The sequence below is a fragment of the Pithys albifrons genome, chromosome Z (assembly GCF_047495875.1).
Source record: "Pithys albifrons albifrons isolate INPA30051 chromosome Z, PitAlb_v1, whole genome shotgun sequence".
In the NCBI taxonomy this organism is placed as follows: domain Eukaryota; kingdom Metazoa; phylum Chordata; class Aves; order Passeriformes; family Thamnophilidae; genus Pithys; species Pithys albifrons.
Window position 1 is genome coordinate 32,642,270 of NC_092497.1, and position 18,293 is coordinate 32,660,562.

The 18,293-nt window shown below is 40.6% G+C and overlaps 1 protein-coding gene across 5 annotated transcripts in view; it reads right to left on the bottom strand.

Moving 5' to 3' along the window:
• The window catches only part of RORB (RAR related orphan receptor B), a 213,877-nt gene that overhangs the window by 19,386 nt on the left and 176,198 nt on the right, over window positions 1-18,293 (bottom strand). For 4 of the 5 annotated variants that reach the window (XM_071581694.1, XM_071581687.1, XM_071581686.1 and 1 more), the window contains one exon: window positions 11,812-14,658. In XM_071581694.1, the coding sequence (XP_071437795.1) occupies window positions 14,377-14,658 (282 nt within the window). In that variant the 3' untranslated portion in view covers window positions 11,812-14,376. Of the gene's footprint in view, window positions 1-11,811; window positions 14,659-18,293 lie in introns of those variants that run through there. The other variant, XM_071581688.1, reaches the window with a different exon arrangement.

Here is an 18,293-nt window from a genome sequence, read left to right on the forward strand (position 1 = left end):
ATTTATCACATCTTGAACTACTATGGAAGAGAGTTTGATCTCCTAATTTGTGGTACCTGTTGCTGGGAAAGAAAAAATTAAAACCAAGCAAAAGCTGTTTTTCTCTTTGATACTGGAATGTGTAAACAGCTGTAATGCTCTGTTTGTTTGCCTGCCTGGCATTGGTTCTGTTTGCAGGGACAGAGCAAATAAACAACTGTTTTATAATAACCTGGATCCATTTAGATGTTGATATTCAGTTGTGAAAAAGCACTTAAGTTCAAGAAGAAAAATCAGAGAAAAGTCCTGCAGGAAAGAAGTGTCTTTTTTGCCTAAGAAAGTCTAGCTGTGTTCTTTGTGTCAGTGATTTAGGCTGATGGCTAAAGCCTTCATTTTTTTGGGTTGCCATTGAAAAAATTTAGGTTTGACACTGTGCAGGCAGCCCAACCCACCTGTAGCTGGAAGAATGGAGAAGGAGATGAAAGAGAGGAGGAAGAAGAGGGGAGGCTGGGGCACAGGGAGCAATCTTTTGAGCCTTTCTTCTGCTGTTTTGCCTGACTGAACTCTCATCCCAAATATACTGCCAGTGTCATCTTGTTTCTGTGATCTGTAGCTCGAGGCAGGCTCTGTTAACACAGAGTATTTATGTAACATAATGTACCAGGTGGCCTTGTTTCAACAGGTGTCTCACCTGATGATGAAAGAAGAGATACTTTTCCTCCGATCACCCTTGTTATGAAATTTGAAGTGTTATGTGACCTCTCAAAATGTTTGAGCAGCAAATGGTCGGGTCAGCAACTGATCAAGAACAAGAAACATCCAGGATGGTCAACTAGGAATGGCCACAAATTACCCCTAACTGGATTTAAGATTGGCCTCAAGTGACCTTAAGGAAATGTGGTCTGGATTAAGTTCAGGTGGCCTCTGGGCACCAAAGGTGGGCAGGCTGACCCCAAGTGGTCATTTGGTGTGGCTAATTGAAATTAAGGTTGATCTCTGATGACACATATGTGGGTTAATTGGTTCTAAATTGGACTTCAAATAAGCTGTTGAATGAAAACAAGGACCAGTGTGACCCTGGCCAATTTACTGCATGTTAAACTGACCCCAGATGTCAAATGTGTGCAGAATTAACCTCAGATGACCCCAAGCAGATCATTGACTGTCATGTTGTCCCCAGATGACCCCTTTATGCACTAGCATGTTGACTTTGGATGAGTCTTGGGGCTCAAACACGGGGCCAATTGGACCTGCTGTGACTCCCATGAGTAATTTGAACTCATGGGTTTACTTGAGCTGACATGTGCCCATGAAGGTTGACTTTGGATGACCATGCAGTGAGAAGTGCATCTCAGATTGAACTCAAATGGTCTCAAATAGGAATCAGGGACTGTGATTGAACTCTAATGACCCCTTGGCACCCAATGAAGGGCAGGTTGAACTCAAATGACAAACTAAGCAATTAATTGGTTCTCAGGTTTACCTTAAATGACTTCGTGGCACTGAACAAAGTCTGCACTGACCTTACATGAACCCTAACAGACTCTCTGGTAGATCGCAAATGAAACCTGACTACTTATTGGGATTTCAAGCAGACTTTAAATATTTTCCCTTCTTCCAAATGAGAAAAAGTGACGACCTTGATAGACCTCTGACATTGATGGACTTGTATGTCACGTTGACCTCAGGCGATCCTAGGCTCCAAACAAGGGCCTAGTTGACCTGAAACAACACTTTGCATATACTTGGGTCTCATGATGATGTCAGATAAACCCTATTCCAGAAAGGTTAATTGACGCCTCAGATTGACTTCAGATGACCCTACAGCAGTTATGTAGCCCTCAATTTGATCTCAAATGACCTTCCTGAGTAGTGATGGTAACCTCCAGTAATCAAAGGCCAGGTAATTTATTCTCATTTAACCTCTAATGACCCCAAGCAGTTATTTGGGTTTCATATTCACCCCAAATGGTATTTAGAACTTCCAGTTGTAAGTTGTTTTCAAATGGCCCTTGGAAATAGGAGCTGATAATTGGCTTGAGTGACCTCCTGTTAGAAACTAAAGAGCACAGTTGCCTGTCTCAAACACTGTTAAAGCCACAGAAGGGAGGAATTTGTGAAAGGTAGGTATTGTGAGATTGCTTGCAAAAAGTTAATTTCTGAGCAATCCAAACTGCTTTAGCTCCATGAGAATCATGCTCATATTTCAGCCTGCAAGGACACACACCTGCTGTTTGTCCGGTAGGCGACGGTCACTCCTTGCAAGTGTTTTCATGAGAACGTCTCAACTGCCTTCCTGATCTCCGGACATGGACCTCAAAACATCGGGATGAGATAATACAAACACCGGACTTGTGAGAGATAGGCTTTTAACAAATTAGAAGTTCTAGGGTGTTGGAGTGAGACCCTTTTAATCAATAAGATGTACCTCTAACCCTATATAAACCGTGTGCTGTGTGTAATAAAATGTCTTCACTATAAACTTCATAAGCTTGTTGGTGAAGTCCTTTCTCTGCGCGAAAGTTTGTTTACTTTAGGTAGGTGCTAATTCCCAGTCTGGCACAGGCAAGATCTGGTTAGAACATCCTGGTTAATGCATCCAAACAAAATTTTCCCACTGTGGCAGACAGTGTGAAAAAAAGCAATTATTCATATGCATATCACTGGTCAAACAAAGACTATCCCAAGTTATAGGACAGATGGCATCTGTGACCACTAATGACCACAAAGCTCCCCAAATACACCTGTCTGTTTACATAGAATTTGGACTGTATAAAGGTGGCACTGCTGTTCAGGTGTTAGGATGGGAGGTTAATAAAGCTTGGGAAGAAGGATGTATCACTGATAGTGGATACAAAGAATGCAGAATTTAGAGTCCGCAAGGGCATTTGGCAGAGCTTCCAAATAAAGGAAGAAACTAATAAAGCCAACTCAGAGACTGTGATGAAATCAGCACTGACTGGGCAAAAGGTAATTCTGGCAGGGGAAAGTCACTACTGACTCATGGTCCACCAATCTGAGAAAGTCACTGACTCAAATGAAGAGAAAGATTGAGAATGCAGACTTAACTAGTATGAGAAATGAGATAATCTGAAACATTAAAAAAATGGACTTTATTTGGTTGGAAGAACAAAGACAATTTATTGTAAAAACTTCCAGTGGAATGTAGGGTTAGTATAATTAAGGGGCTGGTTTTATGTTAAACAGGGGAGGATGCTGGCTAACTAAGGCATTACTCCTTGTTTATCCTGAGAAGAGCAGATATCTACAGCTAATCCATTACTCATGAACACAAGGGGGAGGGGAACAATGAGTATTGAGAAACAGGTGTTGGTACAGAGCAAGAAACATACACAAACTGCATTTCTTTTTCAAATGCAAAAGACAGCTGTAAGCTTGATTAAGCCTTATCATCTGGGCAGCTTTCTTGGGTTCTGGTGTTTTTCTAAGGGTGTTTTTCTAAGGTTTGGCAGAAATTCTAGTCAGCTTCCTTGCTTTTGAAGTAATTTTTGATGCTACAAGAATCATTTAACCAATAGATGACAGACTACTAATTAATAAGAGAACTATGTAATTGTCAGTTAATAAGCATTGATTCCTTTGTTTGTTAAATGTACAAATGGTGAAAGGATTTGATAGTGGTGGGCCTTGTGGACCCAACATTCCTCTCTGTGCAGGATGTACCAACAGAAGGATCAGCTGGGTTCCCTTGGCTCACCACTGAGAAGCTCAGGGTGAAGAAGGACCAATGGGATGTTGCTGGATCCATAGGTAGAGACTATCTTCTACTTGCGCTATCTGTCCTTCTCATTCTCTCTCCTCTCTCTCCCTTTCTCTTTTCTCTATACATTTAATGTTAAAAAATGTCACTATTGTTGAAATGGCATTTGATCGCATTTGAACCCTAATTTGGGCAGAGATATGTCACTAACTGGATCATAACAACTGAATAGATAAGTGGCTCTCATGTTGATGTCAAATGACCTCAGGCTGCAAAAGCCTGAAACTACCTCTAGGAGTCTAAATGGATCTCAGGTTCACTTCAGTTGACTCCTGTCCACCATACAAGGACATTCCTGATGTCAGATGATCCCCTTGTCAACTGTTAGCATATCAAGTTAATCTCAGATGACCCCACACAAAATATGTGGGATGTTTTCATGTTGAATTGATACTTAGTTGGACCTCAGATTACTTATCACTGGATTGAAACTAGACTTCAGATGCTAGGCAGGAAATAAGGATTGTGGTTGACCTTACATAACTACTTGTGTAGATTATTGTCTCTGATGTTGACCTGAGATGACCCCAGGTCAGGCAATAGGAATCAGCTCAGCTGCAATGACCTTTGTGCATCTAATTGCATTTCCCATTGGCCTTAGATGATATCTGTAGAGCAAATGACATCCAGGACTGTCCTTGGTTCATATCAAAATAGATCAGCTCAGTTTGTATGTGTTCTCTGAAGTTCACCTAGTCCAACTCTCTGCACAAAACATTTACAATTAGATGGTGTTCATGCCTTATCCCAGGTAAATTTTGCTTTTTTTTTTTCCAACAAAGGAGGTTTCACAACTTTTCTCAGCAGCCAGTTCCAGTATGCAATCCTCTTGTGTTTTTTAATGTGTCTGTTTGTCATTTCCTTTGTTTCAACTTCTCTCCACTGTGCTTCTTGCTGTGGGGCTCCCAGAAGTCTCTGGCTACAATTTGTGCTGGCTTCACTCCTGCCTGGTAATGTATTTCTCACTGCCAAGAGCTCCAATTGCCAGGCAGTGTTGCAGTGATGAGGCACATCTGATGTCAAACCATGAAGCAGAGGCTGCAGGTCAGGGCCTAGCCAGGCATGGGGCAGGTGATGCCAAAAAAGCAACCTAGAGGACCTCAGCTCCTAAGATAGGAGGATCCCTTCCAAACTCCTTTGCCACATGGTTTTTTCACAGTGACTGGACCTCAGGTTACAGCTGCACTGTGTCAGAGCAGGTGCAGTTCAGCTCCTACAAGTGAGCAAAAGAGGCCACAGTGCCCGAAGTGCAATGAAGGCCAAGATACTGTTTTTACTGCAAAGGAAAGGACCATGGTGTGTCAAACTGAGGGCAGTAGTTTACTTCAGGTGATCTTTGGTCAGCAAAACATGAACAACACTTAAACTGAGAGAACCTCTGACTGATAAATTGGTGCAGTATTCTTTGTGTATTGTATTTAGGGGGAAAGCAGAAAGAGAGCACTTCTGCTTGGCATCTGTGCTGATTTTGGCAGGATTAATTTTCTTCAGAGTGGCTAGCACGGGGGTTTATTTTGTACTTTTGCTGAACACAGTGTGGATAATGTGGAGATGTTTTTGTCATCGCTGAGCAGTCCTTAAAGCGTTTTCTGGTTCTTGTGCTGGTGAGTAGAGCTGAAGGTGCATGGAAGGGTGGGAAGAGATGCAGCTAGGACAACTGACCTCAACTGTACAAAGGGGTATTCCATACCATATGACATTATTCTCAGTATATAAAGTGAAGGGGGAAGAAGAAAAAAGAGGGGAACATTTGGAGTAATGTCTCCCAAGTCACCATTATATCTGAGGGAGCCTTGCTTTCCTGGAATGACTTGCATGTCCATGGGAAGTAGCAAATTAATTCCTTTGCTTGTGTATGTGGATTTTCCTGTCTTTATTAACCTGTCTTTATTTTAAGCCACGAATTTTCTATTTTTTACTTTCCAATTCTCTGTCTCATTCCACTGCTGGGGGAGTAAGTGAGTGGCTGTGTGTGGCTTGATTGCTGGGGTTAAAACTTGACAGCATCAGTTCCAGGCTGTGCTCAGTCTCAGGTAATCATTTCATACACAACAGGTAGGTCTTTCCATATACATGGTCTTTATTCAAGCCAGTGTAGTTGTACTTGATTGCAGCTAACTGGTCCGTATACAGATGTGATGGTAACTGATCTATTAATCCCAAAGAGCAAACTAAATCTCATAGTAACTGCTTTTTACGGTGGCTGTTGAGGAATCATTTAGTGCTGGTAGCTCAGTGTTCAGGCTGCAAGTTGAGCTTTGGGGAGCAAGAGGCTGAGCCTGAGCCAGGGGCATGAACTACTTGACCCTTTGCACAAAAAATGGACACAGAGACCTGTGGTGCTAGCCAGGTGACTGGACACTCAGAGACAGGAGCTGACAACCCTCAGACTTTACTGTGTATAGACTGTCAAGATATAAAAGACCAGGGTTGCCTTTGTTTGGGGTTCCTCCTTGGAGGCTCCAAGCTTGAGCTATTATTTTGTTAGTAATTGCACCAAGATTAAGTTATTTTAAGGACTGAGAAGTTGGAGGTTCTGCTATGGTAAACCCAGGGTCAAGCCAGTAAAGAAACCTGGTCTGACTGTGTGAGTCTGGTGTGTTTAGCTGTGAAGGGGCCTCAGTCCCAGCTCAGGTAGGGCAAGTGTAACTGCCAGGGTGGCTCCTGGATGGTCAGACAGGGAAGTTTCCTTAGTAAATCTGTGTGGAGAATTGTATCAACATGTTGCATGAAAGAACCTTAGAACACAGAATTTGTCAGTGTTTGGTCTCTATCAACCTCCTGAACAGAAGACTGAGGTAGTGGTTTTGTAGGTACAGAGAAATCACAAGTGAGCAATTCATATCTATATAAGATCGTGTGAGACTGAAAGCAGCTAAGAATAAAGTTGCAGCTGCTGCAGATCGTTGAGGAGAAATCTCTTCCTAGGAGTTCTTAGCTACTCCTAGGAGGTTTCTCATGAGAACTCCTTAGGTTTCTCACAGGACACCAGAGCTGTTTCTGAAAACAATCAGGATGAGTTCACCAAAAACTTGGACTTGTGAGATTTGGATTATAACCTATTAGAATTTGCAGTTAGGTGGTGTGAGGTTCAATTCAGCCAACTGAACATAGCTTTAACCCTATATAAACTGTGTGCAGTGTGTAATAAAGTTGGCATTCACTTGATCATATTGGTCTGTGTATGGTGTCCATTTTCCTCTGCTATTATTTATTGTTTAGTTTTAGTGGTTAACCTCAATATATCTTTAAGCATGAAAATTTTCATTTGCTTAACTTTATTAACATTAACTACCAAACTGTGACTCAATAGTTAACCCCAGATAATCCCTATCTATCTGTAATAGATAGATTGATATCTGCGTTGTCTGACCAGCACGTCTGTTTGGGCTCTACACATATTTCATTAACATTTGGGTGTTCTTTTTCAGTGAATTGGATCAACAATTGATTGAACTTTGAATTATAAGCAGGCATTGACCTCCAGATACTCAGTGCTGGCCACAGATAACTTAGAAAGGTCAAGTGAGACTTTATCTGATCACTCTAGAGATGGTTACTGATAGGACATTTCAGCTAAACTGAATGTAACTATTAATTTTTACCATCTTTTCATGAGTAGCAAACTGGATCAGAAATTGATCTTTGGACTCATAACTCCTGATCCCAAATGTAGGATGTGGAATAATATTTATTTTCACATTGTCCCTGAATAATTAACTGAAAGAGTAGATGACCTCATATGAGTCCTTTGTATTGAAGAAGTAAATGACACTCTTGCATTCTAAACAGCAGAACAGTGCAGTAACCCACCCCTAGTCTGCCTCCCCAACAATACTAGAAGTGGTGTCAGAATATAATCTCAGTTAATGCCCCCTCTCTCACATTTGGATTTTGAGATGTAAAATAGGCCAACATGTAGAAACTTTAGGACATCTGAACAGCAGATTCTGCATTACCTCAGTAACGTCTGAGCACCAAAGCATGTCACAGCTTAATCTCATTCTATAGACTAGGACAAGTAGTCTGCAACTGACTTCTTATGAATATGAATATAAAACCATAGCAGTTAGTTGCAGTTCCTGAGGTTACCTACCAGCCCTGAGACAGACTGTCTGATAACTGGTATATGGAGTCCCTGTCCTATTCTAGTATCTCGCTACACCTGAAAACTCAGCATTGCAATCTTCTGAACTGAGGACTCTCAAGATGTCATTGCATATTGAAGGTATCATTCTTACACATATCACATTAAAAAACAGCCTAAAGGAAGCCCACAACTTTGCCATTGACTTCACTGGAGAAAGAATTTGAACATAGACTTCAGTGTTCAAGTAATGTATGTGTCTCTTTAGCTATCTAACCCTTTTTTTGAACCATTCCTGCTGTTTTCCTCTCTCCTGGGACCAACTTGCATCTATAACTTTTGAGTATATCAGAATTTCTGAAAAATTTCATCATTCACTCTGAAGAAAGAACACCTAGTGAAAACACAATAATATTTAAACCAGAATATTTTACTCTATCCATTCTACAATGCAAGATTATCAGAATTACTTAGGTGCTTAAAATCCTTCTAGTGGTGTCCAATACAGCCTTCAGAACTCAGAATAAAGCTTACTGTATTAATGTTGTATTAGCTTTCATATAAATCCAAACATAACCTTAACTTAGTATTTGAATGATGGAAGCATTTGCTGCAAAGTATTGCAACTCTTGCTTAAAGCACTGAATTACTTTCCATCAGGTAGATTCCCCAGTTATTTCAAATGCAGTAAGAGTATTTCTGGTAGAATCAGTGAGGTTCTCTGCTGCTTGGTCCATTAATTGTACAGTAGGTGTAGTCTTTGTAATCCAGCCTGCATGAGTGCTAGTGATGATCTTTTGTCAGCTTAATCTGGTTCTCTTGGTTTTTGTAGACCTACTTGATTCTCTTGATTGTTTTGATTTCAGGATTAGCCCACCAAGTAAAACTTTTCTGAACCCTGTGTGTTCTGCATGAGTAAAAATGACTTTACAGTAATAAACCCGGACCACAGAAAAACACAAGTGCCTTCAAGCAAAGATACAGTCCTCCATTATTAGTCTAAGGAATCTATATACATTCCAGCTAAAAGTCTGAGAGATGGTACCATCTAGAAAGGACATTAACAGCACAATCACAATATAAAAAAATTGTAAAGTATTCCATATTTCAAAGAACACCACCCAGTTTCATGCCAACTTGTATTACCTTGAATTGTATCAGATATGTAAATATTTTTTTCTGAATTCCACAATATTCCAAATACTTTGTGAGAGGTGTGATATATTTTCACCCAGACAGAAAGAAAAGATTCTACTTCAAGTCCTGTTAGAAGCTTAAACTCTCCTATGTATTACATACTTGACAAATACTTCCTTGGATTTTAGTCTGACTTTTGCTTCAATAAACTTTTACTTATGGAATGCCAATCATGGTGCTAGGTGATTCAAGTGTAGTCTGATAAAATACAAATGTGTAGCCACTGGAAAAAACAAGGTCAGAACTGGGAATGCCTCTCCTCAAGTCAGACTAGCCTTCCTAACACACATCATTAATATTGTAGTTACTTTACTGTGATGAGTATATTATAATTATAGGACATAGATAAAATTAACCTCACTGCAAATATGCTTGTGAAGAAAAGCCTACTCCTGTGCCCTGATGTGTATGGTCCTGTGTGGAGGGAAGAGTTTGGTAAGGGTTGGGTTCAAAGACTGGTACTCCCTTGGTGGGCAGATGTAAGGTGGTGGAGTTTGACTGAAAGTAAACCAGACTTGCTTTCTTCATTTACTGAAACTTTAACATGGAATAGCTATTTGTTATGGGTTTGGCCAGGTGGGCCTAAATTTAGGTTTTGAAGTTCAGCCAGGCCTGAATTCGTCAGCTGACTTTAAGCTGGGTTGAGCTAGCTAACAGCTGACTTCTTCCAGCCAATAATATTGTATTCCATACCATACTACATCATCTCAAAGGGTGTAAAATCCAGTGTGTGAGAGTGGCTTAGTTAGTTCCATCATGGCTGCACTAAGAGGAGGACATCTAGCAGCTCCTCTACTATGCTATACCCTGCTCCTGTTGCCTCTGCTTGCATTTTGTTTGCATTCAGGGAAGTAGAAATGTTTTGTTATTATACTTTCTTGCTGAGTGCCTTTTAGAGTGCTTATGAATTTAGAGTAAGGGGCTTTGTATTGACTGGAGAGTGGGAAATTATTCCTTGTTATATACATGTAACTTGTGAAAGTGTGTGTTACATTGTGGTTTTCTCTTAATTTTCTCTTCTCTGTAAAAATATATGTAGTTTTAGTATAAACCAGGTTTGAAGGGTTTTTTTTTCCCTCTCTCCATCTTCTTTTTTCCTTGGCTGGTTGGGGGGAGGTGGAACACTTTTTCTCTGTCTTGGACAGTTGGCATTTTGCCAGCTCAACCCAGGACAGATAAAAGCAAGAGAACATTGTTTATATTAGATGTACCCAAGCAATGCAGACTTTTTGGAGAGCTACACAGAGCTCTGATGTACAAATTAAATTTGTGTAGACACATCTATATTACCTATCCTTTAAATATATAGTAGATTACTACGAAACAAATTGCACAGGCTAAATATCAACCCAGAATGGATTTGCTGTCTTTTTCCTCTGAACAAATATGCACACTAATTGGAAAGCTTTGGGATGCCGAGAGAGAAGTCAGACAGCTGGCTATTTACCTTCTGTATGCCAGCAAATTTCAGATAATTACTTTCAGCAGTATGTATTCTTACTCACATTTAATTAACATAACACAATTATTTATGTGAATAAAGATGAAATTGTGCTTTTGTGGCCTTCAATTGTTGGTCCATAACCATGGAAGCATAAAATACATTAGCACAAGAATACTTAGAAGTTTTGTACTTTTCTCTATTAACTGTCTTTGACCGCTAGGAGGAAGAACTGGAAACCAGAATTTCAGGGGTGCAGAACTGTAATTACTTTACAGTCACTAAAGATTTTGATTACTACCACTGACTGCCATTAAGTGGGCATCTGGCCGTAGTTTCCTTAGGGCATGGCACATTTAAGATAGAAGGCTTACTATCATGTAATAATGGGATGTATTTTTCAAGGCTGTTCTATAATCTTCCTTCAGTCTCAGACTCTTACTCTTACCTACAGCCTTCATTTTACATGGTTCATACTACCTCACCAGCTACAAGTGGACTAACATGTTGTATGGGACTGAAAAAAAGAAGGAAGGTAATTCTTAGCAGGCAGCATGATTTCCTTTTTGTGTCCTGAATACTCCCTTGAAATTTCTTTCTCGGCTGTTTTATTGGGACTGAAAAAAAGAAGGAAGGTAATCCTTAGCAGGCAGCATGATTTCCTTTTTGTGTCCTGAATACTCCCTTGAAATTTCTTTCTCGGCTGTTTTATTGGGACTGAAAAAAAGAAGGAAGGTAATCCTTAGCAGGCAGCATGATTTCCTTTTTGTGTCCTGAATACTCCCTTGAAATTTCTTTCTCGGCTGTTTTATTGGGACTGAAAAAAAGAAGGAAGGTAATCCTTAGCAGGCAGCATGATTTCCTTTTTGTGTCCTGAATACTCCCTTGAAATTTCTTTCTCGGCTGTTTTATTGGGACTGAAAAAAAGAAGGAAGGTAATCCTTAGCAGGCAGCATGATTTCCTTTTTGTGTCCTGAATACTCCCTTGAAATTTCTTTCTCGGCTGTTTTATTGGGACTGAAAAAAAGAAGGAAGGTAATCCTTAGCAGGCAGCATGATTTCCTTTTTGTGTCCTGAATACTCCCTTGAAATTTCTTTCTCGGCTGTTTTATTGGGACTGAAAAAAAGAAGGAAGGTAATCCTTAGCAGGCAGCATGATTTCCTTTTTGTGTCCTGAATACTCCCTTGAAATTTCTTTCTCAGCTGTTTTACTGGGATTATGATCTTCTAGTCAGTACCTGCTGTAAGTGCTTGTGCTGGTTTAAAGGTGAACCAGCAGGGGAAATGAACTCACCACGAGAGAGATTGTAAGTCAGACCTAAAATTTAATAATAATATCACAATAACAACACTGACACACAAGGGAGATTGCTTTCAACTCACAAAACCCCAGCAGTATAACCCAGTGTCCTGGGGCACAAACCCAAGGGGGTTTGTTTGCCCTTGTGCTGAGACCCCTGTGGTTCCCCCAAGTCCAGAGCAAAAGGAAAAGAAAAACCTGTTGGTGCAGGCGAGGGCTGTGGTCTGGGCGAGAGCGGGGATCTCCTCCTGTCAAGGTCCTGCTGCTGCTCTGGATCTGACGAGAGGTTCCCGAGGTCTTCTTACCCACCACTTATGTACCCTCAGGGAGCTCTCAGTCCCTCCCCCTGGGCGGGGACTCACACAATGGGTGATTAACTCTGGGATCCAGGGGGTGTTGAGCTGTTGATGGCCCATTAGCAGCTCCGCCCCCCTCAGGCTGGGTGTGAAGGTGATAATGGCTCCCTGGGCAGCTGCTGCTAATGGCCCATTGACCTTGGGGAATGAATAGAGGGGGTAGAATACACAGCTTTGATCACCCCCACACAGGGTTAGCTGGTCCCTCCTGCTGAACTAGGACAGTGCTTAACTCTTATTACAACAACATTGTTACTGTTTTCTTGATCAAACTGAACCTAAACTCTCAGGGGCAGTGGCAGAATGACTCACTTACATCTTTTCTTGCTGTTCTTGGCCACACTGAATAGGAACCTCCCAGGAAAGAGAAAGACTTTTTCCTCTATCTCAATCCTCAGTTCCAGTCCCCGCCTATATGCCAAAGTCAGATTAGTAAAAGGATTGTGGCAGCAAGTTCCCATGCTGACTCTATGATAGCTTTTATTTTAATTTTTCCATAATCTGAACAGCTCTGTCTGCCAAACCTATTATCCTTCCTCTTTGGTTTTCAAGCTCAGAAAGCAAAAGCAACTTCTTTAATAGCCCACAGATTGATGATTAACAATTTGCATGTCCCTGGTAAGGCTGGTAAGTTAAATAACTGCTCTTGGACAGTGAAAATACTGGAGAGAAGGAAGTGGGAGTCAACTTAATGTGATTAAGTTATACTGCTTCATTAATCACAATCTTTTTTTTTTATTGCATTGCTCGAAGCCAAATCCATTCTACTTCTTTGGAATAATTTAGATCAAAACCAAATGCTCTTAATGATCCTTTGACATCTGGCCTAGCAGCTGGCTATTGTTAATATTGCTCTTAATATCAGGAGCCACATTTACTGTGACCATTCTGATTTAAGCTACTGTAGAGGGCAATGAATTACCTTAAAGGAGCTTGTCTGTAAAGTCCTAAGTTTTATACTTGATCCCCTGCCAGCTCCACCACTTCCTGAGTATGAACAATCAGACAATTGAACTGATTTGACTTTGTCACTCCTGGAGTTTCATTGCCTTTAGCCTTGGGGTGTAATGATGGTAATGCCATGCTAAGTGCCGCTCCCATCAGGGGGAATAGGGTTTGTCAGCTCAAGTGGAGCATCCTTTCTTGTGAGCTGAAAACTCCACTGATTTGCAGTGCAAGAAATAGACTGAGCATGATTAATACCACTCTGAATGCAACCTATTTTCTTTCAAGGCTTTTGAAAGTGACAGTCACCCAGATGTATGATTTCTTTATTAATTGTAAGTATATGACTAAAAAAAGGATGGGCTTACTTTGGATTTCCCTGCCCACCCTTACTTTTTCCTGTGAAATTATTTAATGTCTACTAATGACTACTAATAGCATCAGTCTAAAAGCCTTGTTGCCTCCTGTTTCCAGGCAGACTTGGTTTGAATAGGGGCTGCATTAAATTCAGAGGCAATTGTTCCTCTCTGATTAAAGTGAGAAGAGTTTTCTTTTCCTAGCAGGGGAAGGTGAAGAAATAAGAGCTGGTCAGTGAAACTGTCTATTCCACATCTGGTAGGAGATATTAGAGTCCTCATCTTTCCAGATACTGTGTTATTTGCTGTAGTTTCATGTTGTTTCTCAGTGCCCTCTCATATTGTCATCTCTTTCTGACTCTCTGACTTGGAAAGAATCTAGGAGATGGGACAAAGACAAAACTGAACAGCTGTTCAAGAGTCTTTCTGATAACTTGGCCATTCTCAGATTTTCTTTGGCCCCACAGGAACAAGAGACTCCTACCCACATTGCTCTCATTATTGAGCAGAACTACTGTGCTTATTGTGGCATCTGCAACGATACTATATGCTCAAGGAGGTGGTTGTCTTCACATAGTACAACCTGAAAGTTCTGACTGGTAATTCCTAGCAAATCTCAGTGTGAGAAATGATGAGGGCTCTGTTTAATTCATCAGCCTGTGAACCATATGGTGTAGGTACTAGCACATGTTAACTGGTGCCATTCCCACTATCAGTAACACCCAGAAAAGAGGCTGTGGATGCCAGTGACCTGAGAGATTTAAATGCCTGAAGCTGCCTTCATCAAAATGTTAGGACCAGAGACAGATTTTTCACCTTAGAGTTAATGAGAAGAATAAAAGACTCTTTGGGATATGTTGGTCCAAAAAAATGCAATTCATCTTTGCCCACTGAGAGAACAGGCAATGCTGGAGAATATAAAATTATAGAATTATTAAAGTTGGAAAAGACCTCTAAGGTCATTGACTCCAGCCATTAACCCAGCACCACTGTATTCCCCATTAAAACATGTCCCCAGAAGTGACATCCACATACTTTTGAAGTACTTCCAGGGAAGAGGCTCCAACCAGCTCTTAATCCAGGAGAGGGTACACTTGTCCAGGCCAAGGGCTACCAGCTTTTCCAGGAGTATTTTATGGGAGACAGTGTCAAAGGCCTTGCTGAAGTCCAGATAGACCACATCCACAGCCTTCCCCTCATCCACCAGCTGGGTCACCTGATCGTAAAAAGAGATCAGGTTGGTCAGACAGGACCTGCCCCTCCTAAACCCATGCTGGCTGGGTCTAATCCCTTGTCCACCCTGAAGGTGCTGTGTGATTGCACTCAGGATGAACTGCTCCGTAATCCTGCCAGGCACAGAGGTCAGGTTGAAAGGCCTGTAGTTGCCAGGGTCCTGCTTGCAGCCCTTTTTGTGGATTGCGGTGACATTGGCCAACCTCCAATCATCTGGGACCTCCCCAGAGAGCCAGGACTGTTGGAAGATGATGGAGAGCAGTTTGGCAAGCTCTTCAGCCAGCTCCCTCATCACCCTGGGATGGATCCCATCTGGTCTCATAGACTTGTTAGGATCCAGCTGGCTTAGTAAGTCAGTAACTATATCCTCCTGGAATACAGAAGGGCTATTCAGCTCCCTCTCCCTGTCTACCAGCTCCAGAGGCCAGTTGTCTTGAGGGCCACCTGTCTTACTGGTGAAAACTGAGGCAAAGTAGGTGTTAAGTACCTCAGCCTTCTCCTCATCTTCCTTGACTATATTTCCCTCCAAGTCCAACAGAGAATGGAGGTTTTCCTTGCCCCTCCTTTTGTTATTAATGTATTTATAGAAGGACTTTTTGTTATCCCTAACTGAAATAGCCAAATTTACTTCAAATTCCACTTTTCATTCCCTAATTTTTTTCCTGCATGACCTAGCTCTATCTGTAAATTCTTCTAAGTAGCCAGCCCTTTTTTCCACAGTCTGTAAACTTTCTTTTTCTCCCTGATTTCTTTCAGAATCTCCCTATTTAACCAAGCTTTCCGTCTTCCCCTCTGGCTGGCCTTTCAGCACACTGGTATAGCCTGTTCCTGTGCACTATTCAGAGGAAAACTGCCTATGGGAGAATTTTGAATATTGAATCTAATTCTACTTGCCTTTTTTTTTTAATCTTTTGACTGCATGCACTTTAATGAGCTCCAGATACAAACATCCTCAAGTTGTTTCAGGGCAGACAACATCTTGCTTAGGGGGCTTAAGGTTCAGCACCTCTGAAAGTGCAATGCATGTTTTCATTGCACTCACTGAATGCTATCAAAAAGAACCTGTGAAGTTTAAATTTCCTATTTCATAGAAATATTTTGAAATCTATTGATTTAGTTCACTGGTGTGTAAAAGGCATGATATCTCAGCTTTGCTTTGGAGAAGGTGTCAATAATGCACATTTTAGTACAGCTGGATATCCTTTACATGCAGCATTGAAGGTTAGAAGTTACAACTTGAAATACTGTTTTGTGAATAGCCACAGGTTCTCAGCATGCTATTTCAGTGAAATCACAGGATTGCAGGGTTTTCGCTTATGGATGTAAATGCTGTTACAGTTCAGACTAACCTGCATGGAACAATTTAGTCTGAGAGATGGGAAAAATAACACATAGCAGACAGAAAAGTGCTTTTCATTAATGACCCAAACAGCAGCAAGATAATGAGGTAGTGATTGTCAAGATAGCATGTGTTTATTTGATAACATCTGGAGACCTTAGACTGAAGACAGTGCTCACGTCTTAAAAGTGACTAGAAATAGCTAAATATATATATAGATGTCAAACCATCTGCTTGCCTAAATTGAGTAGTCAATGATTAGTCAACATCCGCAAAATACAGTGTTGTTGGTGGTCTCATTTTCCAACAGGCCTCTCAATTACCTATATAATGGAGTTTTGATTTAGGTTTTGGACTGAAAATATTAATATTTTAAAGATGCATTTTTCTGCACAACTTTTGGCTGCTAAAATGCTCTGCAATTCCCAGAAGTGCATGGGTAGCTACATTCAGACAGTTATTTAAGCACATGTTGAGCTTTATTTTCATGGAGAAGATACTTATTTCTTTGTATAAGGTTTGAGTTTATAAAGCGCATGCAAGCTAATGCTACTGACTCTCCAGGGACTCTTCAAAAGCATTCCTTTCAAATTCCCCTCTGTTATGAAACAGGGAGGGGAGAGGAGACACTAGGGTGGTAAAGGACCTTTAGAAGAGACAGAAAAAGTGGAGTGACCCTGAAATGTAATTCTTTTTTTTTTTTTAAATAACCCTGAAATATAAGCCATGGCAGTTCAACATTCATAGCAGGCAAACACATCAGATGAGGAATAAAAGGGAGCAACTTCTATTCCCACTCACATCTGATAGGAGCATCTCCAGAATTATTTAATATGAAGTACTGTGCATGAAAGAAGCTTGCAACCTAAAAAAAATAAATTTCCTCTTTCTTTTGAATCAAGAAGATGGGCATAGTGATTAGGGAAGCATGGCCTCTAACAGGAGGCAAAGGTAGGATGAGCTGTCTCCTAACATCATGACCTCACAACTAGCTCTTTTGTCCTCTGTTTGATATAATAGTTCTCCTGAGTGCTCTGCCATGAGAAAAAAATTGAGGGAGCTGTGGGAATTACAAGCTCAATAAATGACAGATCTAACCTCTAAGCCAACAGTAAATATTATTATTGGTAAGAGATTAATACCAGCATATTTTGCTACAACTTCATAGTGTTTAGTCGTCTGCTGTCACAATGAAAGAGCTATACTAAGCCTTGCCTGTGTCAGTCACTGAATCATTCAGAGAAATATTGCAAAACTTATCAACCATAATTGCAATTTTAGTGATGCTGTCTTTATGCAACGAAAATAGTGGGATAGAGGGTTCAATTTTAAAAGCCCTCTAACAAGGGCCCTTTTTTAAATCTGAAGAAATTCCAGACAGAATCAGCATTTGCTCAAAATTGCTATTGGTTAATTAGTTTAAATAGAAGTGTCTTACACAACAGCTTTGTTTGGACTGGGCTGAATCTACTGATCATTGAAGTGCTCTCTAAAGCTCTGTAATGCAGTTACTGTTGTGAGGATTTTGAATGGAAATCATAGCAATTACTTTTAAATCACTGATAGTCTGTTTAGTTTCATACATGCAAAATTTCAGGTTCTCATATGAAGGTCAGATATTGTGTACTTAAACTTTCCATGGACACTTGAACACCAGCACATATTGCCCTAGGTTATTTAAAATGTCTGCATTCTGGAGAAAGACATGAAGAGTGAAAGGAAGAGGTAACATAGGTACCCAAGAGCAATGCAAACAGGACCAATGCACCTGTCTGGCAAAATAAATTGAGACTTTACAGGTAGAATGCCCAGATGAAAGACTTGCTCAAATTTTTAAGAATTATAGGTATGTACAGACTTCACACTCTAATGCATGTCTGTACAGAGAATAATATTTTTACTAGATTGTTCAATATAGTTGGAATAAAACCCTTCTGGGATCAGAGTCCCTTTATCAGGACTAATTGAAGCTCTTAAGTATGCTGTAAATCTCATTTATCTCATATATATATATCTGCAGACCAGTAAAACTACAATAAAACTCCGGCATAAATAGGAAAGTAGGCAAACATCTTTCAGGAACAGAAGCAAGACCTGTAATACCAAAACAACAGCTGCACCTACAGCAGAACAAGTCAATCTTTCTCCTACAAAAGGAACATGCAATCCAGTTTTCAAAGGATTTTTTGCAAGATTTTTCTTGGGTATGGAGGTGGGAAGTGAGATGAACAGTGAAGGAGTAAGAAGGGAGAGAGGCAGAACAATTGCTCAACTAGATT